The sequence below is a fragment of the Phyllostomus discolor genome, chromosome 4 (genome assembly GCF_004126475.2).
Source record: "Phyllostomus discolor isolate MPI-MPIP mPhyDis1 chromosome 4, mPhyDis1.pri.v3, whole genome shotgun sequence".
In the NCBI taxonomy this organism is placed as follows: domain Eukaryota; kingdom Metazoa; phylum Chordata; class Mammalia; order Chiroptera; family Phyllostomidae; genus Phyllostomus; species Phyllostomus discolor.
This window is the reverse complement of record NC_040906.2, coordinates 127,581,759-127,606,779: the sequence shown is the minus strand read 5'-3', so window position 1 is coordinate 127,606,779 and position 25,021 is coordinate 127,581,759. Positions and strand designations below refer to the sequence as shown.

The 25,021-nt window shown below is 39.5% G+C and overlaps 1 protein-coding gene across 24 annotated transcripts in view; it reads left to right on the top strand.

The window, feature by feature from the left end:
* The window catches only part of DST (dystonin), a 447,461-nt gene that overhangs the window by 309,760 nt on the left and 112,680 nt on the right, over positions 1-25,021 (top strand). For 17 of the 24 annotated variants that reach the window (XM_036024276.1, XM_036024278.1, XM_036024275.1 and 14 more), the window contains 11 exons: positions 308-5,689; positions 5,817-5,966; positions 7,004-7,219; positions 7,402-7,551; positions 8,385-8,618; positions 9,818-9,970; positions 11,350-11,583; positions 12,306-12,581; positions 15,596-16,144; positions 17,083-17,259; positions 23,021-23,144. In XM_036024276.1, coding sequence (XP_035880169.1) covers positions 308-5,689; positions 5,817-5,966; positions 7,004-7,219; positions 7,402-7,551; positions 8,385-8,618; positions 9,818-9,970; positions 11,350-11,583; positions 12,306-12,581; positions 15,596-16,144; positions 17,083-17,259; positions 23,021-23,144 — 7,645 coding nt within the window. The remainder of the gene's footprint in view (positions 1-307; positions 5,690-5,816; positions 5,967-7,003; positions 7,220-7,401; positions 7,552-8,384; positions 8,619-9,817; positions 9,971-11,349; positions 11,584-12,305; positions 12,582-15,595; positions 16,145-17,082; positions 17,260-23,020; positions 23,145-25,021) is intronic. The other 7 variants (XM_036024282.1, XM_028509342.2, XM_036024284.1 and 4 more) reach the window with 2 other exon arrangements.

The window sequence follows — 25,021 nt, the reverse complement described above, 5'->3', positions numbered from 1 at the left end:
TCATCATTTACTCTGTTGTGTCTTCACTAACCTTGTTAATGTACACGATATTAAGTTTTCAATTCACAGATGCATGTTGTTTTCAAAGCTTTTATCATATCCTGTGCTGTTGAATAGATCACTGACATAGATCACTTGTGCATTTGAGCTGCCTAACATTCACAGCATTGCCACGCCTTGGTAAGTAGAGGATTTTTATGTTGAAGTGCATTACTTATTTTTAAAAAAAAATGCACACTAAGTTTCATGAAACTCTGTCCACCCTTGAATCCCAAACTAACCTGAGAATTTTGTATTTGCCTTTCAGCTGGATAAAGTGATTGCAGGCACCATTGATCAGACAACTGGAGAAGTCCTTTCGGTCTTTCAGGCAGTTTTAAGAGGCCTTATTGACTATGACACAGGAATAAGGTTGCTTGAGACACAGCTAATGAATTCTGGTCTAATTTCACCAGAATTAAGAAAATGCTTTGACCTCAAAGGTGCCGAAAGTCATGGCCTCATTGATGAACAAGTTGTGTGCCAACTCCAAGAACTCAATCAAGCAAAGGAGATTATTTCTGCTGTGTCTTCCACCACAGTTCCAGCACTGGATGCTCTGGCTCAAGGCGTTATATCAGAGGCTATGGCTGTCAGAGTCCTGGACATACTCCTTTCCACAGGCTTGCTAGTCATTCCAGCCACAGGAGAACAGCTGACCCTGCAGAAGGCTTTCCAACAGAACTTGGTTTCCTCGGCATTATTTTCTAAAGTTTTGGAAAGGCAAAATACATGCAAAGATCTTATTGATCCATGTACCTCTGAGAAGGTATCTTTAATAGATATTATGGAAAGAAGTATTTTACAGGAAAGCACTGGGATGCGGCTTCTACCTGTAAGACCACAAGAAGGAGGCAGAATAACATTAAAATGTGGGAGAAACATTAGCATTTTAAGAGCAGCTCATGAAGGTCTCATAGACCGTGAAACCATGTTTAGGTTATTAGGCGCACAGCTTCTTTCTGGAGGTCTGGTCAACTGCAGCTCTGGTCAAAGAATGACTATTGAAGAAGCTTTGGCAGAAGGGGTGATTGACAGAGATACTGCCAACAGTATTCTAACCTATCAGGTTCAGACAGGTGGAATCATCCACTCTAACCCTGCTAAACGTTTAACTGTAGATGAAGCAGTCCAGTGTGATTTAATAACCTCAAGCAGCGCTCTGTTGGTACTAGAGGGTCAGCGAGGCTACGTTGGACTCATTTGGCCTCATTCTGGTGAAATATTTCCCACATCTTCTTCCCTGCAGCAGAAGTTGATTACAAATGAACTGGCATACAAAATCCTGAATGGTAGGCAGAAAATAGCTGCTCTGTATATTCCAGAAACTTCTCAAGTCATTGATTTAGATGTTGCTCAGCAGCTAGGAATAATAGATAATAATACAACATCGATTTTAAAAAGTATAATACTGCCTGATAAAATGCCAGATTTGGGAGATGTAGAAGCTTGTAAGAATGCCAAGAGATGGCTCTCTTTTTGTAAATTCCAGCCATCTACAACCCACGATTACAGACAAGAAGAGGATACTTTTGATGGAGAAGAGCCAGTGGCAGTGCAGAGCTCAGAACAGACTAAAAGATTATTCCTGTCTTACTTGATGATAAATAGCTATATGGATGTGAACACAGGGCAGAGGCTTCTGCTGTATGACGGGGACTTGAACGAGGCTGTTGCTATGCTCCTGGAAGGCTGTAGTGCAGAATTTGATGAAGGCACGTCCATGACAGAATGCACTGATGTCCTCAGGCTCCCTGGTGTATTTCTGAATAGTGCCCCAAGTAAAGAGAAGGATAAGAGTATAACTTCACCAACTAGTTTTGATAAACGTTATTGCAGAGAACCTAAACAGGAAGAAATGCCTGAAAATAGAAAGCATGCCTTAGATGAAGGGTTTAATGAAATGGGAAATAATGTTCTCAGTGAATTTTATCAGTCAGAAAACTTAGCAAATGTAATAGTAAGAGATCATACAGTTGAGAATCCATCCAGTGTGAATCTTTCCAATTCTGGATCATATTTTACACAGTCTGAACTTGCCAAAGTTAGCAGACTTAGACAAGACTCTGGAAACATACCTAAAAACTGTGAAAATCAAAGTCAAGTTAAAACAAATGAACATGCAGATGAATGTAGTCATCCTAAAAACATTGAAAACCTTGCAAGTGATTTGATAACAACTTCTGTTGTAAAGTCAAAAACTAGTAGAATGTGTGACTTGAAAGAAACAGAGATTGAAGATAATATAAACAAGGACTCAGCTATCTTTGACTATTCCCCCAGGCTGAGTGCCTTGTTAAGTCATGATAAATTGAAGAATGATCAGGGACGTCTTAATAATTTACATAGCATGGAGAATGATGGAAGTAAATGTGAAGACTCTACATTGCCATCCAATGAGCAAACCATGTTATTGCGTCCAAGAGTGGGAGAAAATCTTCAAGGCCAGTTTCTAGGAATTGCAGCTATTAACATCAGTTTGAAGGGAGAACATTGTGGACAAAAACCTTTAAATATTGGTTATAGTGATCCTCAGGTACAGTATCACAGTGCTAAATATATTTCAGATACTTGTGGGGAAGGTGAAAAAATACATGCTGCTTTTCAACAGAAATCTAAAGACACTCAAAATGAGTCCAAAATGGAAGAGCACTCTTGGGCCATAACACCGAGGGGTGATACAGATAGTACTGATGCGTCTTATGTTTGTGGCACACCACTGCATGAAGAGGCTGTCGGTGCTGGTGACTATGAAACATCACTCCTCGATGATCAGCACAGGAACACAGAGACAGACAGTGATAGCGATGATGATTTTTACGATACTCCCTTGTTTGAAGATGATGACCATGATTCTTTGCTCCTTGAAAGTGGTGACTGTGATGGTCTACAACCTGAGGACTGTGACACGCTGCAAGAGGAAAATGATGGGGCTGCTTCTCCTGGCAATATTTTCTATGATGTTCCAAAAGAGAATGAAAATTCCGTGGTGACTCAGGCAGGGCTAGTGGAGAGCTTAAGAGTGAGGGAAAAAGCACAGTCTTTTCAGGATTGTCTCATAGGTAGCGAGAAAGCTGAATTAGATACTGATGAAAGAATACATTTAAATTCATTTGACTCGTACAATGTCAATGAACAGTTGCTGGAAACTGTATCAGACAGGGAAAGTGCAGATAGCCTAGAAAGTGATGAGTCTGACTTACTGACTGATTCTGAAACTGTAGGAAGAGAAGAGAGCTTCAGTGCTTCTTTAAAATTTGATGACACTGGCTGTTGGAGAGGGAGAGGAGAAGAATATATAACTGGAGAAGAATTTAATTCTGATACCGATCATTTCGATTCTATGCAAAATGAAGACAGTTACAGGGATTACATATGTGACAGTAATAATCAGGATGATGATGATGATGATGATGATGATGAAGAAGAGGAAGGAGGAGGAGCAGAAGGGGGAGATGAGAAGGAAAAGCCCGTGTGCCAAGATGAGGCTAAAGGTATGAATATGCAGTTGTGTGCTACCACCAAAAATGAAAACGAAAACAGCTGTGAAAATCAAAGTACTAATAAAGGGATTCTCCTGGGCCAAAAGCACAATTATAATTCTTTAGGAAAACAGGAAAGTGTAAATGTTTTACAGCTAGGATCAAGTACTAAAAGTAGCTTAGTTACTGAAAGAGACAATCTTCCAGAACACACAACTGAGGTTGTTGAAAAAAGCAAAGAAAATCTGTTGAATCCTGAGACGGCCCTTAAGGATATATTGCTGCCTATCACTAAAGACACTGAATCAGAAGACACCTGTGGCCCTGTGGTTGTTTTATTTAATACTCATATCAGTTCAACTTCTGATGAAACCATTTGTTCTGAGCCTGATTTAACAGGAAAACCTGCTGAGGGAGGCCATTTGTCATCTGTGGACTCTGTAACTGATAAAGATCAGCAAGGAAATGGAAGAGATGTAATTAAAAAGAGAGATAACAAAAACAATATACTAACAGAAGATAAAACATCAATTCATAAAAAGTGCTCAGGAGAAGATCCTATAGAAGGGCCAGTAGAAGATAATGAACATTTCAAACTTTTGCCTAGTAAAAGGATGAGGGAGAATCTGGATTTAGTTAGTAGTCAGTTTCCATTTCCACAAATCACAAACAATGAAGAACATAATCATAAAGGAAGCCTTAAAAAAGCAACTATAGCTGTTAAAGATGAAACACAGAATCTGAAAACAGTTGGTAGTCAAAGTCCTGTTCAGTTTGAGAATCTTGAAGAAATATTTGACTCATCGGTTTCCAAAGTGATCAGTGATGCTACTTCAGACATATTGTCTGAAGGGAATACAAGTACTAAGACCAATTTGCTCACCGACAGACCTGAGAAAGAGCTTGATCTGTTCACTTATTCAAAACATTGTGCAAAAAATGTAAAAGCAAAAGATGGACTGAAGCCAAATGCAGAAATCCCAGGCTGCACTCTAATAGCTTCCCCTCCCATGAAAGAACACATAGAATTAGGAACTGATAATGCAAAAGAGAAGGCAGCCCTCATTCAAGAAGACTCACCTGTAAATGAGATGGTTCAACAGAATGACCTTTGTACTAAAGAAGATGTCTCAGAAGGAGGAACAGAAATTGCTCAGTTCACATCAGTGAGAAATGAAAGCACACTTTCAATCTCACCTCTGAGAAATGTGGAAGGCCTTGGGGAAAATACTAGTTCTGTGTCATCAGGCCTCAGCACAAAAGGAATACGAAGTGATAACTCCAGTGACACTTTAAGCACTGACTGCTCATTCTTAGAAATGAACAGTGAGAAAAAAATAATTGGGCAACAGCCACAAGAAGAACAAGCCTTGCCTCCAGCATTTGAAGAAAAGGAGATTCAGATTCCTGAGTTATCTCAGGTATGTGTTGAGGATGTAAAGCACATCTTAAAGAGTAGATTGAAAGAAGGTCATATGAATTCTCAAGAGGTCGGAGAACCTGACGCTTGTGCAGACACTAAAACTTTAATTCAAAGCTTAACTAAAAGGATGAGCACATCACAAGTGGTAAAGGAAGCATCTTGTGTGCCCGGAGATGACTCGAAGATCAGTGACTCTCCTGGAATTTCCCCCCTGAGCAACTCACCAGATCTAAGAGCAGAGAGTAGAGATGATCCATTCTGTATTGCAAATCTTAAGTCTGAGCTTCTCCTTGACATACTTAAGCAAAATCAGTATACCCAAAATATTACAGGAACATATGAATTGATAAAAGAATTAACTCAGATGGGGTATGACCTAGACAAAATAGGTATTACATCTAAAGTAATTCCACTGCAACTTGAAAAAATTTTCTGTAAGCTGCTTGCTGATGGCTGTTCAAATGAAGCAGAACAATTTGGAAACTTGAATCAAAAATCATCTCCTACTTCTGAGATTGTGGATAGAAAGCCATGTCTTCTTGATGATCTTAAAAGCAAAGAAGGACACCATGGTTCTCTTAATTCACAAAATATAGAAGAAAGTGGACCAGAAAACTCTACTGTACAAGCATCACCCTTACCAAGAGATGAGAAGCTAGAGAAGAAATGCCACAATTTCCCGGACCATTTGGAATGCATTTCAGGGTCAGAAGAAATGACTTCTGGGGATAGCTCAATGGAACAAGTAAGTTGACTTTATATTCCATATGGAAGTAGCTGCATGAAACATTTGGGAATCATCCCATGTATTTTATTGGCTCTGAAAATCTGCATAGAGGCTATTGAATTAAAATGTCCAAATTTGTGTTTAGTTTTCCAAGGAGTTACAGCAGTGTTTACAACACACATCAAAAATGCATGAGTATTTGGCTTTGCTTCAGGATATGAAGTCTCCCTTAAACACCTCAGAGTCTCTGGATAACAGTCTAGAAGCTTTGAAGAACCAACTTAAACAGTTAGAGGTAAGAACTGATGAGTATTTGCCTGTTATGGATGATAGCCCACTCAGTTAAGGTGGAAATAAGCAAAACTCTTTACATTTGTGTTTTGAACACTAGTTATATTTGTGTTTGTCACTAAATGGTTCTGTCTGGGATATGGATATATACATATATATAAATAAAATACTATTATTAAAGTCTAACCAAAATTTTGGTTTCTTAAGTGACAGATATTTGGTTTACAGATAAATGAAGATTACCCTAAAATGCTAGCAGGTGTCCAGGTCCAGTGTGTCCAGTTTATTCCAGATTAGATGTGCCAGTAACCAAGTTTATTCAGTAAACACTTCAATCTTGTACTTGTTTTATGTGATTTTGTTACTCTTAACCCACAAACAGTGGTGACTCTCTGATCCTCTGGAAATATTTAATGCTTACCATCCTGCTTTGTGTACCTGATTTAATTCATTATAAGGTAGCACTGATTTCAACATATTAATGTGATTTCTTCCTTGTTGTCCACTGTGGTCTGTGTTCAATCCAGAAAGCTTCTCAAAGACCCCTGTCAAGTCCTAAATATGTAAATTGTGATTATTTTGGGAAGAAAATACATACTTCATTAGTTTACAATATTAAAAAAATTCACTCTCAAAAACCTGCTGAGTTCCTATTGTTTTTTTCTTTCATATATTTTTAAATTGATTTTTTTCTTTCTTCTTTTACTTGAAAAACTGTTTTATTTTTAAATGTGGTCCATATTTACAACCTAGTTCAGAGCCATGCTTTAAACTGTACAGAATTTCCACTGTAATTAAACTATTTAGTGTTTAGTGACACTAACTTTAGTTGAGTTCTGGTAACCCACTACCATCGGACCAGTTTAGTTATAAATAGCTTCAAAAAGATATATTCTCCATTACACCATCTACTGTATGACACAGCCCATGTGAATGTATGTTTCTGCATAGTGAAATAAAAACGGTAAATGCAAATATATACATATACATATATATATATATATATATATATATATATATATATATATATATATATTGCAGACATTTGAATTGGGATTGGCTCCAATTGCTGTTATCTTAAGGAAAGACATGAAGTTGGCAGAAGAGTTTTTAAAGTCTCTTCCCAGTGACTTCCCCAGAGACCATCTTGAGGACCTGAGTAGAAGCCACCGAAATTTGCAGAATGCCTTCTCTTCCCTCAGCGATGCGTCTTCAGAAAGAATGGAGCACATTGTACTTGCAATCGACTGTGAAATGGTAGGTGTTGGCACACTTCACACAGTCAGATTTGAATGTTGAAGAAAATTTGATTGTTTAAAAATTTAACCATAAACTGAAGTATTTTGTTTTCAGAGTGTTAGGCCCTTAAGACAGAACTGTCATTTATAGGCATTTGAATTTTAAGGACAGAGAGAAATGAACACAATTTTGTTTTCTAGTCAAAACTAGCCATTTCCCATGATGAATTTCTGCACAAACTGAAGACGTTCTCACATTGGATAGCAGAGAAGAGCAGGTCTGTGAAGGATATGGAGGCTGGGAATGTTCAAGGTACCCAAAGTGTGAGGCAGAATTTGGAGTTTCTTAAGGTAAGTATCAGAATAGTGAGACAGAAAGCACATTTAAAAACCTGTGGGTGTAATATAACAAATGTTTACAAAGATACATGACTTTGCTAAAGCTCTATGGGGCTGTTTCCTTTCTTTTTCTCTCCAAAGTATTTGTTTACAGTTGACACAACTGTCAACAATCACAAGTGGGTGATCATTCTGTTGCTGTCCCAGCAGCCTCCTATAACTCTTATGACCACTGACATGCTGAGATTTGCATTTATGTATTTATGTATATATCAGTATATATTAATCATATAAGCATATCACAGTGTAATAAGTACTTTCTTATGAGTCTTTTTTGTCATGCCTTCCCTCTTCCCACAAGTTCTTAATCTGAACAGCGTGCCCCATGAATGATGGTTAGGCTCCTGACTTGGGAGCCAGAAAACTGAAATTCTGGCCCAATTTATGTTTCAAATACTCGGTAGTCTCATTTACATGCTATCACAATAGCATGGGTGCTATAAATATCAGCAAGCAATATTTTAATGTTGTTACCCTTCAGTGTGCTAAATTTATATAAGTTCAATCCTTTTGTGAGAGTTTCATTTGAAGTGTGATGTGGTGGGCAAGGTTAAAATATTCTCAGAGGGTTTATCTTTTTATATATACTATTAATTACCACAGGATTTAAGTGATTTCATCATCACCATTTTTACTAGATGAATAGGTTTTTTACTAAATAAAAATATCAATACAACATTGAGTTTGATACAAGAAGCATATTTTTAAAATAAATGTTATTGTTGATATACACTGTCTGTTATGGCTTCACTCCCTGTTGGTAACTTGTGCCGCTTTGTTCGCAGGGCGTGTTGAAAGACCTTGGCCATACCAAAACACAACTGGAGACAACTGCCTTTGATGTGCAGTTCTTCATTTCTGAGCATGCACAAGATCTGTCTCCCAGCCAGAGCAAACAACTGCTGCGGCTCTTAAATGAAACTCAGAAGTGTTTTCTTGACGTACAGGAGTCAGTAACTGCCCAGGTGGAACATTTAGAAACTCAGTTACAGCTAGAACAAGACCTGGATGATCAGAAGGTTTGCCCTTCTTTGTGAATTCTTTGTGTTTAGTTCTTCAGCGTGAAACCTGTAATAGAGACACCTAGGGATTATGGCATGATGGGAGAGATTTTTCTGGATAGGCAATTAATGGACAGGGTATAATGTATAGATTCTCAATATATAACACTATTACTTTCTGTGATAATGCTGTAATTCATTGATTTTAATTTTCATGACTCCCTGAAACTACTGTTTTCAGGTGATAGTCTTCCTTTTTTTCTAGAAGTAGGATACGTAGATGCACTCAGCAATTTCAGGTGGAAGACTGATGAGCATATGCATAAAGAAGTTAAGGGTGTCCCCCTCTGGAGGGCGGCATGACACAGCAGGGCTCTGGAGCCAGACCGCCTCCTACCACATCCCAGTGGTACTACGCACTCATTGTGGGACCTGGGGCAAGTCACGTGACAACAGTTTTCTCACTGGCCAGTTGGAAATAGTAGCAGTGCTTACATGGTAGTGTTGTGAGCACTGATAAAATAATGAATATAAAACACTCAGCACCTTGCCCAACGTGTGTTAGGCTCCTGGTAAACACAGTGGCTGTAAGATGAATAACTAGTGTGTGTGTGTGATGGAAAATGAAAGATGTAAGCAATTGACTAAGGAAATAAATCTCTTAGAAAGATTTAATGAATTATATTAGAGTGCCACATCCAATAGCAATCAGTAATGAAGAGGTAGGAATGGAATTAGATGTAGTGATTAAATAAAAATAGTGCATGCAATGGTCTTTTTATTATTTCTTGAAGCATCCAGGCATTGTCTCTAGCATGATAACCTATAAGCACATATCAAATATATTAACAGGCAAACCATGACTAACTTCTGTTTTGATATCCTTTTACAGAATTAATTGTGTGTGTCGCAGGTCTCAAGAGCTTAAGAAAATGGAATGTTTCTTCCTGTCGGTCAGAAGTTTCATCTCTTACACATGTGCATGGCCAGTATTCTGCTGAGCAGTTTCACCCAAACATGATCACTTTCCTTGTCTGTGGGACAGCCTCTTACTTTGTGTGTCACCCTGCTCAGTTTGTACCCCACTGCTATCATGTTTACAGCATACTCAGAAAGCTTTTTTAGAGGAAATTTACAAAGTGTATTCTAATAAGGAGCTGTCAGAGTTGTGGGTGTGTGACCACCATTACAGATGCTTTGGTTCTGTTCCCCTCTAGAACGTGGCAGAGCGGCAGCAGGAGTACAAAGAGAAACTCCAGGGGATCTGTGATCTCCTGACCCAGACTGAAAACCGCCTGATTGGGCACCAGGAAGCCTTTGTGATTGGAGATGGCACTGTTGAGCTAAAGAAGTACCAGTCCAAGCAAGAGGTAGAATTTGGTTTTGCATGATTAGTTCTCTGTTGATATTAAGTTTGATTACTATTATTTGGAAAGCAGTTAGGATTATTGACAAATAGCTCCCATTTTAGTTTTTCTAAGACAGCATATACTCCAGGGCTCCTGAGCTGTACACTTTATACTAAGGGTTACATTTTCAACTTCAAGCAAGTCATATAATTTTCTTGACTGGTTTTTGGTGGGATATTGAGTGGACAAAATACAAAGGAGGTTTGGTAATGGAAATACCTTATGTGATGAATTCAGACTTGGATACATTTAAGGCCAGTCCACTCACTTTCAAATTGGGTGAAATACCCATCAATTTGGGTTCTTTCTCTTTCTTAGCTTTTTCTTATTCCTTTCATGTTTCCCTGCAGTTTGTCTCTTTCCATGGAAGGAACATACAATAATGACAGATAAAGGTATCTTTATTTTGGTGTCAGAAAAAAGAATGTTCTCATTGTAATTAGCTAACTCTTGATCCAAATCCCAGACACTACACATGTTAGCTTTGTAATTGAATCTTTTTAAGTCTCGGTTTCTTCATTGGCCATAATCCCATTACCATGTCATTATAAAAGTTAAGTCAATATTGGTGTTCAGTGACAGGCACAGTTAACATCACAATGTTGTGGTTCAGTAAGTATCTCTTTCAGTTCAAATACTCAGAAAACTTTGAGGAGTCTGGAAAGCATGGGAAAATAATATGAAAGCTTAAACAAAGTATGATATAGGGAATTAAAACGCCAAGTAAAGGAGGAACAGAAGAACAAATACATAGAGAAATCTAGACAGAAGGAAGCTATTGCTCCTGAGGAGAATTCTTAATGCTGAGCTTCCTAACACCTGAAACAAGGGAGCAAACATTACATATTATGGAGCTCTGGTGTTTAAAAGAGATTATTATAGTAGAGACACTATTTTAGGAACAACTTAGCTTATAACTTACAGAACTATGTGTTTTTATCCTGAGCACATATTCAAAATGAATGTTTAGAAATAATAAATAATATGGTCATGTATTTAAAAGCTTTTATAAATGCACTCACACAGTGTAAAAAATCTGGTATACTCGAGTTTATATAGATTATATACTGAATACTTCATTGTTTTCAATGTCTTACAAACCATGTCTCTTTGTCAAACATGAAAGCCTCATACATTTTTTTAATGCTGTTTGAGATTTCAAATTATATTAAATATTGTGATTTAAATAAACCAACTCCAATGAACATACTCAGTGTTCTTTTTCAGCCTGTATGTGCAGGATTATCCTTCTTTTGCTCATCTCCCTTTTCAGAATTACAACTTTGGAAAAATTAAATAGGTAGTAATTTCATAAAATTTTTTTCCTTTTCTATTATAAGGAATTACAGAAAGATATGCAAGGAAGTGCACAGGCATTGGCAGAAATAGTGAAAAACACAGAGAACTTCTTAAAAGAGAATGGCGAAAAGCTGTCACAAGAAGACAAGGCTTTGATTGAACAGAAGCTCAGTGAAGCTAAAATAAAGTGTGAACAACTTAATTTAAAGGCAGAACAGTCAAGAAAGGAGCTGGATAAAGTTGTGACAACAGCAATCAAGGAAGAAACTGAAAAGGTCCTTATATGATTATGTGGTACACTGTTGCTTTGTTAGGAATAATTAGTATAACAGCCTCTGGATTCATTAAGTGCTATCAGGTGGCGGTGAGCAACGACTAGCACCAGAGAGCGGAATTCTGGGTTTCCAGGTTTATAATTGGCCAAATACTACACAAAGTTTGAAGAGTTAGCCCTGCTTAACTTTTTTTTCTTTATTTTTATTGTTGGCACTATTGCAGAAGTCCTAATTCCCCCCCCCCCCCCCCCACCTACTTCCCCGCCTCCCTCTGGGCATCGTCTCACTGTCTGTGTCCTACACAGACGCTCTTTGCCTAATCCTTTCACCTTCTTTCCTCCGGTCTCCCCTCCACTCTGATAGCTGTCTGTTGCCTGTTTTTGTGCCTCTGTTTCTGTTTTGTTCTTCATTTTGCTTAACTTTTTAAAAAAGTTTAAGTGGGGTTGTGAGACTTTCTACTTGTGAAATGTGTGGGGACTCAGTCATTACTACAGTTAAAATTTCGGAATGTATTTTTAAGAGCAGTGGAAACTTCAAAGTAACTTCCTATTTCTCTAAGGTTTAATTTTAATGTGTTCAGTTTTCGAGGTATGTCAGTTTTTAGTATTCCCACTCTAACTTTAAATGATACAAATATGTACTTTGGGGATGTCTTAAAGCTAATACCTTGGCCATATTCAGAATACCCATTGTCCCTCTCCCCTGCCCCACCCCCCACCCAGGTTGCAGCTGTGAAGCAGCTGGAAGAGAGCAAAACCAAAATAGAAAACCTTTTGGACTGGCTGTCAAATGTTGACAAAGACTCAGAAAGGGCAGGGATAACACAGAAACAGGTAATTGAACAGAATGGGACTCATTTTCAAGAAGGTGACAGCAAGTCGGCAATTGGAGAAGAGGACGAAGTTAATGGTAACCTGTTGGAAACGGATGTGGATGGGCCAGTTAGAGAGGAGAATTCCACTGAGGAGAATCTGAACCAGCAGTACCAGAAAGTTAAGGTTTGTTGTCTAATGATATTGTAAAATTCTGTTTTCAGGTTTATAAAGATAGGAACAATTTAGCACATGAGATATCTTTTCAAACCTTAATGACCATTGAGTATCAGGTCTTTTTTTTTCTAGGTTCATTCTTATGTCAAAGAGAAATTGTGAGAGTTCTAAGCAAATCAAAAACAATGAGGAATAAGTCATTAGATGTGGCATTCTTATAAAGTAAAGCAGGGTTAAAAGGAATTAAGAGAAATAATACTACTAAAGCTAAGATTTATAGAGCAGTTATGTGGTCCAGGTACTCTTTTTAGCTCTTCCCATTTTAACTTATTTAGTTCTCACAGCTACTCTCTGAGGTTTTTATTCTGATTTTATGGATGGGGAAACTATAACTTAGAGAGGGAAAGTAACATGCCCAAAATGACACATTTAGTGAGGTATGGATTGTGGATTTAAAATCAGGCCATGAGCTCAGCCACTCTGCTCACTTCTAACCGGTGTTTGGAGACCAGCTTGCTATGCGTTCTCTGCACCTCAGGTCTTCCGTGCAGGGAACACTGTTGTTGGGAAGAGGAGCGAGAGCCCTTCTAAAAACTCACTGCACATTGGAAGCTAACAGAGGTGCCACTACAGAAGCAAAAGAAGTTTTGGAAAACTATTTTAAAGTGTCATGTAATCAATGGTTTTATTTCAGGGTTTGTTGTTTGGTAGTGAGGTGACTGGACTTTAGGACTTTTGCAGTTCTTTGAGTTTTCCTCCGAGTTGGAGTGTTTGGAATAGAATTCTCTCTGTGAGGTGGATTCTTACGTTACAGGAAATATAAGTTAAACCAGAGGAAGTGGGGGAGTATTTACTGTATCACACTGTCAAGGGGCAATTACAGGACCTTATTGTAATTGTCTCTTACAATGAAAAATCAGGTGTATTCTGAAAGGATTATGAGTCAGTTACAAACAAGTCAGGAAAGGTTGGTAACTTGACCCAAGTAGTAAAAAATACCAGGGGGTTGACTCAAACATATAGAGGCCAAATAGGAAAGCCTATGCTTTTAGCCATAACACGACGTTTGCCTTCTGATCTTTTAACTTCTAAGAATAGGAGATTCTGAAAGTGCTTTAGAAATTCCACGTCTCCTGGTAGAATGGAGAGCCTGAGGGCCGGGCATGGCTCTGTGTCTCGTTCTGTGTTTGTGCCACGTGTCCCAGGCCAAGCTGTTCTCCTGCAGCCTGAGTTTTCTCATCTGTCCAAGGAACTTGATGGATCAGATTATTTGTAAGGTATTCTATGTGTTTTTCCAGCCTACTGTGTGCAGAAGACCTATTGGAGGATAGTATATGAAGGTAATTTGAATATCAAAGATATAGCCTGAGTGGGAAAAGTTATTAAGACAAAAATATTTATCCGGGGCCACAGTGGCAGGCATTGTTGTAGACAGTTCAGATACAAATGCTAATGATTCTATTCTCAGCTGACTGCCTTGGATCAGACTTATAAGAGAATAATCGCCCTGCAGTAATGCTTCTCAGCCTTTTAGTTCGCAGCATATATTTACCCCCCAGGTGCTAGCATTGTTCCAGGTCCTTAGGGTTCCCCAGGGAGCAAAATAAATTCCCTGTCCTGGTGCTTACACACTAAGGAGAGATGCAAATGGGGCAGGCAATAAATAACCAAATTCTATGGGATGTTAGAAGGTAACTTTTTGCTAAGAGAAGAATGTTGAGTTGGGTATGGTGGTTGAGTGTGGGGTTGGGAGCAATTTTCAGAGCTAAATAGGATCATCAGAGTAGACCACAATGAGATGGTGAGATTTGTACAAAGACTTCAAGGAGATGGGGGGTTGCCAAGCAGATGTCTGAGGGAAGAGCTGTTTTTAGGCAGGAGAGCAACTGGGGAAAAAACTCTGGAAGCGCCTAACAAGGTGGGGGTGAAGGTAGGGATGGGAGGGCCTGGAGTGTTTGGCACCGCCTGGGAGAGGGCAGGGGTGCAACAAGAGCTCTGGGATCAGGTCATTTGGCTGCATGAAAGCCAGTATGAGAAATGTGGGAAATTGCCCATAAGGATTATTATCCTTTTGGTCATATTTGCATGGCATATGGGGGTGAATAAAAGAAGCTGCTTCTGGCTGGAGAGAAAGGGTCTCTCAGCCTCTTTGAGGCCCCCAGCTTCCCTGAAGCCTGAGCTATTTAATCACCAGCTCTGCACACACGTGTCCTGTTTGCAGCACACCCACCGGAAGCTCTGCTTTCAGACTTCAATGTGCATTTTAATCTCTGTCAAGCATCAGGCTCTTTGGGCAGTGTGCTACACATGTGATATTACAAAGTCCTTTCAGCATACCTGTGCCATGTATGGGTCATTATCTCTGTTTTCTACATGCAGGACACTGAGGCCCAGTGAAGCTAGTTAGCTACAATATTCTTTTATTATATGTTTCTCTAACTTAATGGGGCTTCTGTGAATGTGTATTGTTCTTGATTAATTATTGCCATAGTGTTTTTACAACTTTAAAATTGAAAATTTTTTTTCTACTTAGGTGTCCTTTCAGGATCATTTCATAATAAATAATATAATACCCATTTGCTCAGTGATTAGGTGAAGAACTTAGCAGTTTCTTTTAAGATGGTTGTGAGGAAGCAATGAGTAAAATGAGATCTGATCGTAGATGCTTGTTTTAGAATTGGAAGAGAAATCTGTTACATTTCCCTCCCAAACTTCTCAAAAACAGTACTTACCCTATGTGATTATGTAATCACATAGGGTGATTATATTTATATGATATAAATTAGAAGATTGGAAATTTTCTAAAAAATAAGATTAGAGTGTTCAAAACGTAGCTTTTGCTATTCTGAAATTCACCAGTAAAAGGCAAATACTGTGTATTTTGGAAAGGCTGACAAGAAGCAAGTTGTCTGTCTGTAGATCATTGAAGTCTGTAGGTCCCGAGGCAACAGGGAGTTCCCCCAGCCTCCATGCTACCCTGTCACTGCCCTGAAGTCACAGTGGATTTGATTTCTTTCACTCAGGCCCAGCACGAGAAGATCGTCTCTCAGCACCAAGCCGTCCTCGTGGCCACGCAGTCCGCACAAGCCTTGCTTGAGAAACAGGGTCACTATCTCTCTCCTGAGGAGAAAGAGAAACTGCAAAAGAACATGAAGGACCTGAAAGCACATTACGAAACTGCACTGGCCGAGTCAGAAAAGAAAATGAAGTTAACTCATTCTCTGCAGGAAGAGCTAGAGAAGTTTGATGCTGACTATAGCGAGTTTGAGCACTGGCTGCAGCAGTCGGAACAAGAACTGGAAAACCTCGAGGCAGGTGCAGATGACTTCAGTGGTTTAATGACCAAACTGAAGAGGCAGAAGAGTTTCTCAGAAGATGTCATTTCTCACAAAGGGGACTTGAGGTACATCACAATTTCTGGAAACAGGGTGTTAGAAGCAGCCAAATCTTGCAGCAGAAGAGATGGAGGTGGCAAGGCTGACCAGCATAATATTGACACTTCGGCCACTCACAGAGAAGTCCAGAGCAAACTGGATCATGCTACTGATCGGTTCAGGGCTCTCTATTCTAAGGTAATTTTGTTTTTGTCTTTTAAGGAAAAGATCAATCTGTGATTATAGTTTTTATTCTATCCTCTTAACTTTTGTTTTTGAATTAGAAGTGAGAAACCTAAAAACTGAAGCAGGGAAAATAAGATAATTTTAAATTTTATCTTGTTTACCTCAGATGTATTTGTCTTCTTTACTTTAAAAAAGTGTATTTAAAGATTAGGAGCCTAAAGTTATTTTTTCAGTTTTGAGTGATTTCTAAAACTCAGTAATACACAATTTGACCACCAGGTGGTGTTTATGTTTTGTCTCCAAGCAAACAGAATAACTTGCTAATTTTTGCAGCTTCTCGAGCTTGAGAACTAGTTTTGTCTCAGACAATTTCCTTCACAAATACTGCCAGTGTGTGTTTTACAGATATATTTGATCAGTGTATTATTTTAATACTTAATGAGTCACAGACTGTTTCAGCTTCATATTCCCTTGGACAAGTAAAAGAGTTGCTTTATTTTTTAAACAAAAGTAAGAAAACATTCCCCTGATTGTATGTTGAACAGCCTGACCAAAGCTACACAATGCATATGAAGAGCATCGTTGACACTCTTCATTCTGATCTAGAGTAGTTACCTTCCTCGTGTTAATCTTTTGTAACATACAGAAGTGATTCATTAAGCACCTTGAAAACCTTTCCATCAAATACATATCTAGACACATAGTATATAAAACCTAGTGGAAATGGGCCTGGTAGATCAGCCTCCTCTGCTGACTGATGTCCAAATCCTCAGTTGGACTTGTTAGAGGATGCTTCTTCATATAAAGGAGAAAATCTTAGTCCTATAGTTTCACCTCACGTTGGTCAGAGTCCGGTGTTTTCTAAGTTACGGAACTCATATTCTAAGGTTATTTATCATAAAAATAATAGATTTTAATTCTCCACCCTTTTATTCCTTTGATTTTTTTAGTGTAGTGTCCTTGGGAATAATCTTAAAGATCTGGTGGATAAATATCAGCACTACGAAGATGCTTCATGTGGACTTCTTTCTGAGCTCCAGGCCTGCCAGGTCACAGCGAGCAAACACTTATCTGAACCCATTGCTGTGGACCCTAAAAATCTGCAAAGGCAATTGGAAGAGACTAAGGTAAAGAGGAGAGAGAGACAGAGACAGAGAGAGAGAGAGAGAGAGAGAAAAAGGACCTAGCCCTTCAATAGTCATACTGAAAACCTTTCCTTTTCCCAGTCTTGTGATGGTTTCACCTAAGGAAAGGGAACAAAGGATGGAAAAATGTATTTCTCCCTCTAGAGGGAGTTGTGACTTCAGCTCTCAACCATCTGTTTATTTCTCTTTCCAATGAGTGTGTTTTTCCTACTGTTGTTGAGCTGGGTTGACTTTGCTGTTATGGCTTCTTCCCTGTATGCCGTCAGTCCTACCTCCACAAACAAAACCCAGACGGTCCGGGCCACTTGTTTATCTCTGTCCATGTTTATTTCATTTATTGTTTTTCTCCACCATTAGAGTTAAACTCCATGAGGGCAAATGTTTCTGTTCATTGTCATATCCCCAGCAGCCAAAACAGGACCTGACCCATTGTGTGTACTCAGTAAATATTTGTTGAAGAACGGACCAGTGGCAGGGAAGAAGGGGTGTCACTGTCATGCGTGGGCTTGGAGGACCAGGATTGGTATTCCTATTGAGATTCCCATGATTCATAGAGATACAAACTTTTTTTTTTAGTCAGCACAGTTCTCAAAAAGTATACCTGCTTCTTCAAAACTGCAGGCTTGATGCGGGAACAGCATAACTGTGGAGGCCTCAGCCATGCCCACAGTGACTGGGAAAGTCTCTGCTTCTTAAATTTAAAGCATATTTTAACATCCTAATGTAAGGAGAGATAATTTTTGAAATATCTTATTCTTAATCCATAGGACCGATAATTTTGAGTTTGAACGTTTAATTTCATAAATCCATTCTTTGATTCCTTTCAGCAGGTGAGTGTAGTGTTACTGCTGCCATAACTAGAGAGTAAACACTGTATTGCCAGTTAAACAACTGCCTTTCAGAACTTAGTTACAGAATCAAAAATCATTACCGTGCTGTTAACAAGGAGAACAGGTCCCGACTGAGTGAGCTTCACATTAGGAATTGCCCGAGACTGGTGACTTGAGGCTGGAAGAAAGCTAAATCATACCTTGCGGTGCCATGTGGCAGTTTAAGACCAAGGCAGAGAGAAGGGGGATGCGAGCATGGGGTGAGAGGAGGGAGGAGACACATGGAAAGGAAAGGAGGATGGGGACCCTGCTTCTTTCCTGGACTGGGCTTGGGACCAGCCATGGGGCTAGGTCATGTCAACTGACACGTCCCCCTTCCAACCTCTCACTGATTACTGAGGTGGCTCTAAGTCAGGAGACTTCTATGAGCTGGACAAGTGCCCAAGTTCATCCTTTTCTGGTTCAGGCTGGAGACCAAGATCATAATCTTTCAGTGTTCCCTGTCACTGATGCTTCTCTCATGTTTTAATTTCACTGAAGTCCATTAAAAACAATATATGGTACTCATTTGAATACTTTAATTTGTAGTTTTTTCCCCAAAGTAGTGCTATAAATCACCACTATGGCTAAATTATAATCTGATACCATGTTAGGAATAAAAACTCTTGACGCTTTGAACATAATTATGGAGAGAAAAAGCATGGGATGTTTTGAAGAGAAAGATGAAGAAAAATGCTTCTTTTGTAACCCATTTCTAAGTTGGACGATGTTGGAGGCCCACTTTGGTACTGGATGACTTTCTAGAACCACAGCAGCACTTGGATGTGTATGTGCATTTGGTAGACACTTACGTGCCAGGCCCATTGTCAGGTTTTGTGAAGATGCAAAGATGTTAAAACCCTATCTCTGCCATTGGGGAACTCACATTCTAAAACTGCTGGTTTTTTTTGGGGGGGGGGGAGAACCCTTAAACTTTTTTTATATCCTGAATAATCACGCAGTGCGAATAAGCTGTCCCTGTGGCTTAGGTTTCAGTATGGTCACAGGTCAAGTTCCTTGAGGAGTTTCTTATATAATACTTCTCTGTAACTGGACTTCTGGGAGACTTTCCCAAGCAGATTCCCTCTGATGCAGATCCTCTGGCCGCTTGGAGCAGCTGCAGGAGCTGTAGTCAGACCAGAGACCGCGTGCTGGTCACAGTTTGGTGGGCTTTCCAACACGTGCCACTTCCTGGACACTGCCACCGTTTCTCGGCTATAAAAATAGGTGGAGGAAATTGTTGCTATTGGCTAAAAGCATTTGTGTTTTTTATTGTTGTTGTTGTTGCCATCAAAGGCTGAAATAGAAGAGGATCTTTTAAAGTCTTCCACTTGATATCTTCCTTTATTTACTCATTCATTCACTCATTTATTCCAGAAACTTTTTTATAAATATCCCTTTATTTATTCCTTAAAATATTTATTTTTCAGTTACAGTTGACATACAATATTATATTAGCTTCAGGTGTACAACACAGTGATTAGACATTTATATAACCAATGAAGCTATCACTCTGATAAATCTAGTGACACCATACATAGTTATTACAATATTATTGACTATATTCTCTATGCTGCATTTTACGTCCCCATGACTACTGTGTAAATGCCAGTTTGTACTTCTCAATCCCTTCCTCCTTTTCACCCATCCTCCCAACCCTCCTTTGGCAACCATCAGTTTGTTCTCTGTACCTCTGAGTATGTCTGTTCTGTTTGTCTGTTTATTTCGTTTTTTATATTTCACTAAGCATAATACCCTCTAGGTCCATCCACGTTATCTCAAATGGCAAGATTTCATTCTTTCTTATCGCTGAGTCATATTCCATTGTGTGTATGGACCACATCTTCTTGATCCATTCATCTATTGATGAGCACTTAGGTTGCTTCCATATCTTGGCTGTTGTACTTAATGCTGCAATGAACATAGGGGTGCTTGTATGTTTTTGAATTTGTGTTTTGGGTTTCTTCTTATTCCAGGAACTTTTATCAAGGCCTACTATATGTCAAACAGTGGGCTAGGCAGTAATGATAGAAACCTGAACAGGATAAATTTCTAATTCTTGAAGAAGTTAGTTTGATAGAAGAGACAAATCAATCCAGTGATAGTCACAGGAGCTCCTGGAAGGGGAGTACTTAAATAGGGTTTAGGAAAGAGCTAGGGAAGGCTTCCTAGCTGAATTTTAAAGAGGGAATAAGAGCTAAGCTCAGGATGATGTGGGGGTAGGTTGCATGTGGGAAGGTTGGTGTGTAGAGATGCTAAGGCATTGGGTCTAGCATGAGCAAATAGCTAGGAAATAGCTGTGTGTTGGACATTTCAGGAACATTAAGTAGAGAAGGATGAGATTAAAGATTGAATTAAGGAATGGATTTCACTGGGCCTTTTATAGCATGCTCAAGTTTTGCATTTATTATGAAAGGAAATAGGAAGCTTCTGAAAGAGTTTAAAGAGGGGAGTGATGTACGTAGTCAGATCTGTGTTTTCCACAAAACACATTGGGGGGTTCTATTTCAAGGAAGACATTGGAGGCAGGGAGCACAGTTAGAATGCTGTTTCCAATTAAGTGAGAGATTATCCTACCACGATCCAGAAACACAGAGCAGAAGTCTGATTAAAAAAATTTAGCAGGTAAAATTGTTAGGTCTTAATGGTGGATTTGCATGTGGAAAGGAGAGCATTCAGGAGGACCCTTAGGTTTATTACCTGGGTAATGAGGTGCAACCCCAGGAGGAAGTACAGGTGTAGGGAATGAGATGATGGGTTCAGAGTTAGCTTTTTGAATTTGAGGTGACTGTTTACACCCAGATGGAAACATTCAAGAGGCTGTTGGAAACCTGGGCCCATGGCCAGGGATGAGTTCATCTATAGTCAGACATATGGGAATTTGAATTTGAAATCCAAATGTGCGACTAGAAGAGGAGCTTGAGTACCTCAAGTGAAAGTAAAGCCAAGCTTGGGGCCCGGGTGGCCAGGCAGCCCATTTGGACGGAGGTGTTAGGCAGGCAGGGCCAAACTTCTGCAAGACTTTACGGTTCCTGTCTCTACCTCTTTTCTCCTCATTCTTGCTGTTGACGTGCATCTGCTCACTCAGAGCACTCCAGGGACCTGTGTGCAGCAAACTAAAGGTTACATTATCCTTTTGAAGCAGCTGACAGTTAACTGTTTCCATTTTCTCTCTTCCTTTAAACTTTGGGGACAGAATTATTCTGGGCTCATTTCCACCTCCCTGATCACTTTTGGTCTGTCTTTTCTCCTGTCCTTATCACCTTGATATAAGTACTCTCCATGATTCTTTATAGTCTCCTTCTCTTGTATTTCTGTGCATTCTCCCTTCAGTCTCATCCCGGGGCTTGCCTCCCAGGGTTTTGTATCTAGTTGTAGCCCGTGTTCAGAGTCTCCTTTATGTCAGCGCTGCTGTTGGTTTCTGCGTGAGTGTCCCAAAATCACTTTGAAGTTGTGAATTCCCAAACAGACTCTTATTTTTGCTCCTAAACTTGCTCCCACTTTGGCTTATGAATTCCATTCATTACCTAGGCTCAAAAGCTTTGGGTACTTCTCAGGTCTCACTTTTGTCCTTTGTACCTGCCCTCTCAAGGAGAAATGTCCAGTGGAACATTCTGTAATGACGGAAATGTTCTTAGATCTGCTTGGTCCAACATGGAAGCCTCCAGTCAGACTTGGTTATTCAGTGCTTGCAATGTGCCTAGTACAACTGAGAAAGTGAATTTTGAATTCCATTTGATTTCAATGAATTTAAGTTTAAAAACCACATGTAGTTAGGTGCTACCATATTGGACAGCACAGCTGCAGATAATCAATCATCGACTCCCGTGGACTCTTCCCAACTCTATAACCAGCTCTGCTTTCTCAGCTCAGACATGCCCTCTCGATTTTATTACTGCAAAGCTGCCCGTAACTGGTCTTTGCTCCTCCTTTCGTCCCTCTGAGTGGATCCCACACAGTGTTACTGACTTAGCCTTCCCTGAGACAGCTCAAGCATGTCACCCCTCACTCCAGAGCCCTGAGTGTCTCCCTGTTGCTGCAAGATAAAGTATAAACTCCTCAGCCTGACATTTGAGGCATTTTCAGTCCTATTAGGATTTATTCAACTGTACACATTCTCACGCTGGACAGGACTCTTGTTTTCCCAAGATGTTTCCCCATCTTTGCTCCTTCTCTTTGTTCTCTACCTCCACTTCCATTTGCCCAAATCCACCCTTTCTTCAGCACCATCTCAACGCCACTGCCCCAGAGGGAACACCATTTTCCTCTCCCGTTACTGCTCCTCTCAACTTCTGGTGGTACTCTAACTCACTTTTGGCTTTTAATCACTTCCTGTCTTAGACGAGGGGATCCCTGTGAGTAAGCTCCATGTGTGTTTGATTTCTGTATTTCTCACAAAATGTAGCAATTTCTTTTTGAATATGATAGATGTTACATGACTTTTATTGAAATAACAGAAGGAAATGTGACTCAGCATCTGCTGAAATAGGGGTCCTTAGTTATATTTTTAAGTGGAGATATTTGTTTGTTGTTTGCTGGTAGTAGTGGGAGTATTGTACAAAGCCCAAAAATGGGGGTTAAGGGGCAACTCGGGCCAAGGGTGGGGGGGGTCACAAGGTCAGGAATAAGGCCAGTTATTGTGAACATATGCTCGAGATTTATTGCAAGACTGAATTTGTATTATCCTGACTGGCTGCTGCTTTTGCTAATGCTACTTTATAACTGGCTATAGTCTAAGAATTCTGGAGTAAGTTTATGATGTTGAAAAATTTCCTTTGTCCACCTTAACTTTACCTTTCTGTAAGTTATTTTCCTCCTATTGGAAATCTGTTACTTAGTCCTACCAAGTATAATTGAAGCATTCGGTCCTCCAGGCTCTCCAAGGACAGATATCAAGTCAACAGGTTGCCGTAGAGAAACTGAAAAAAACAGCTGAAGTGCTCTTAGATGCCAGGGGATCTTTGCTTCCGGCCAAGAATGAAATCCAGAAAACACTTGGTGAGTGTTCATTTCCTTGTTTTAAATGAAGGGATTCTAATGGATACAGAGAAAAGGTTCACCAGCACATACTTTTCATTCACATCCTTTCCCTGTGGAATGGTGTTTCCCATTCTGGGAGAAGGCATGCCTTGTTTGGTAGGAATGTCAGAATCTGGAAATGGGAGCTGTGTTGTTTGAAAAGAGATTATTTAGAAATTTAAATAAATTTCAATGTTATATTTAGACAATGTAACAGAAACTCTTTACCTAATTGTCACCACAGAAAGCAGAACTTTCCAAAACAGACCCTCGGTGGGCTCTTTCTGTCCAGAGCAGGAGCGAGAGTTTAAGGGGTTGAGAGACGAGCAGATGATTAGATATGTTTCACGCCAAAGAGAGCATGAACTGAATCAGAATAGAAATTTCAGATGAAGAGAACAAATAAGCTTTGCTTTTCTAAAACCACTTTGTACAGGGGGAGCCTTTTTTTTTTACAGACATCCAAACTCTTTTGATCTTGCACCCTTAACAGAGAACTTTTAGTATGTGCCCTCATATATGCACACATATTCGTCAACTACATACACATATAACTGTCTTATATTATGTGTACTGTAACTGTAAAACACACAAATACAGGGTTTCAAAGTGTAAGACAGAAATACTGATGGGAGCTCGGCCTTTGTTTCCTGTGCTCCAGTGCGCTGTCCCCACGCCCCACGCCGGCCGCACCACTGTGAGGCGCTGAGTGCAGGGACTGGGGTGGGGAGAACAGCTGTGCTGTACGTGTTTCTGTTATTTGAAGAGGCATTTTGACATTTCCCCCATTGTGAATCATACTTAGTTTGGCTTTTATTTGTTTATAGTCCATACATTATATTATTTTAAGACTTTAAAACTTCTCTCAGGCATAATTTTCTAGGAATATGTGTAAGTATATTTAAGATTTAGAGGAGTTTCTCTAGGATCTATATGATTTCTAAAAAAAATCAACCACTTAAGAATAATATTTTAGTGCATTTTGTTCTGTGCCTTTTCCTAAAATAATTTTAATGACTAAAATCAAGATTTTACTTCAGTGACAGTATTGCTTCACACAGAAGTCCAGAAATACCAGTAACACCAAAGCTGGGTTAACGTTATTAAGGTGGCTGCTCAGGGAATCACTGGCTCGGTTAAAGGGTAGCCGATGGGACCCCAGGCCAGAGCTGCCCATCTGAGACGTAGCTCACTGCCCATCATGACCTGCAGATCAGAGTATTTGCTCTTTCAAATTAGGACTCATGCTTGTACCCATTGCTTATTCCCCTGCCAGTAGCAGGGGCTCATTCAGGGCTGGCGGGCGCCCCCCCCCCCCCCCCCCCCCGCCCCCCACCCCACCATCAGCGTTCCAAGGGGCTTTATTTTGTTTTAGTGACTGGAGCCTGGTTGTCTCCGTGAGTCATCGAGGTGTAGCATCTCACTTCAGTGGACATTTGCCTATTTTCTCATGATACAATATCAGAACAATTAAGAAGAAATACTGTTTGTTTATATGGATTACGTTCCCTGGGCCAAACACAAGCATACAAGATATTTCATTTTTATAGAGATGTTTTAGGTTCAAATTTTCTTCTACTGAAGGATTCTACAGTGCATTAGACTAAAGCATTCAGAGATAATTAAATTACTTTTCAAATTCTTGGAATATAAGTGATAAATTAACAATTAAAACCAGATTGTGTCAGAGAGAGAACGTTAAAAACCAAAACCATTGTCCTTGGAACTTTTCATTGCTCTGCAGCAGAGAAAGTAGGATGTTAAAATGTAGAGCTTTACATGCAAGTGAAGACTAGAAATGGTTTTGTTTTTTTTTAAGCATCTTACATCTTCAGAATTAAAAGTACAGTTAAGCT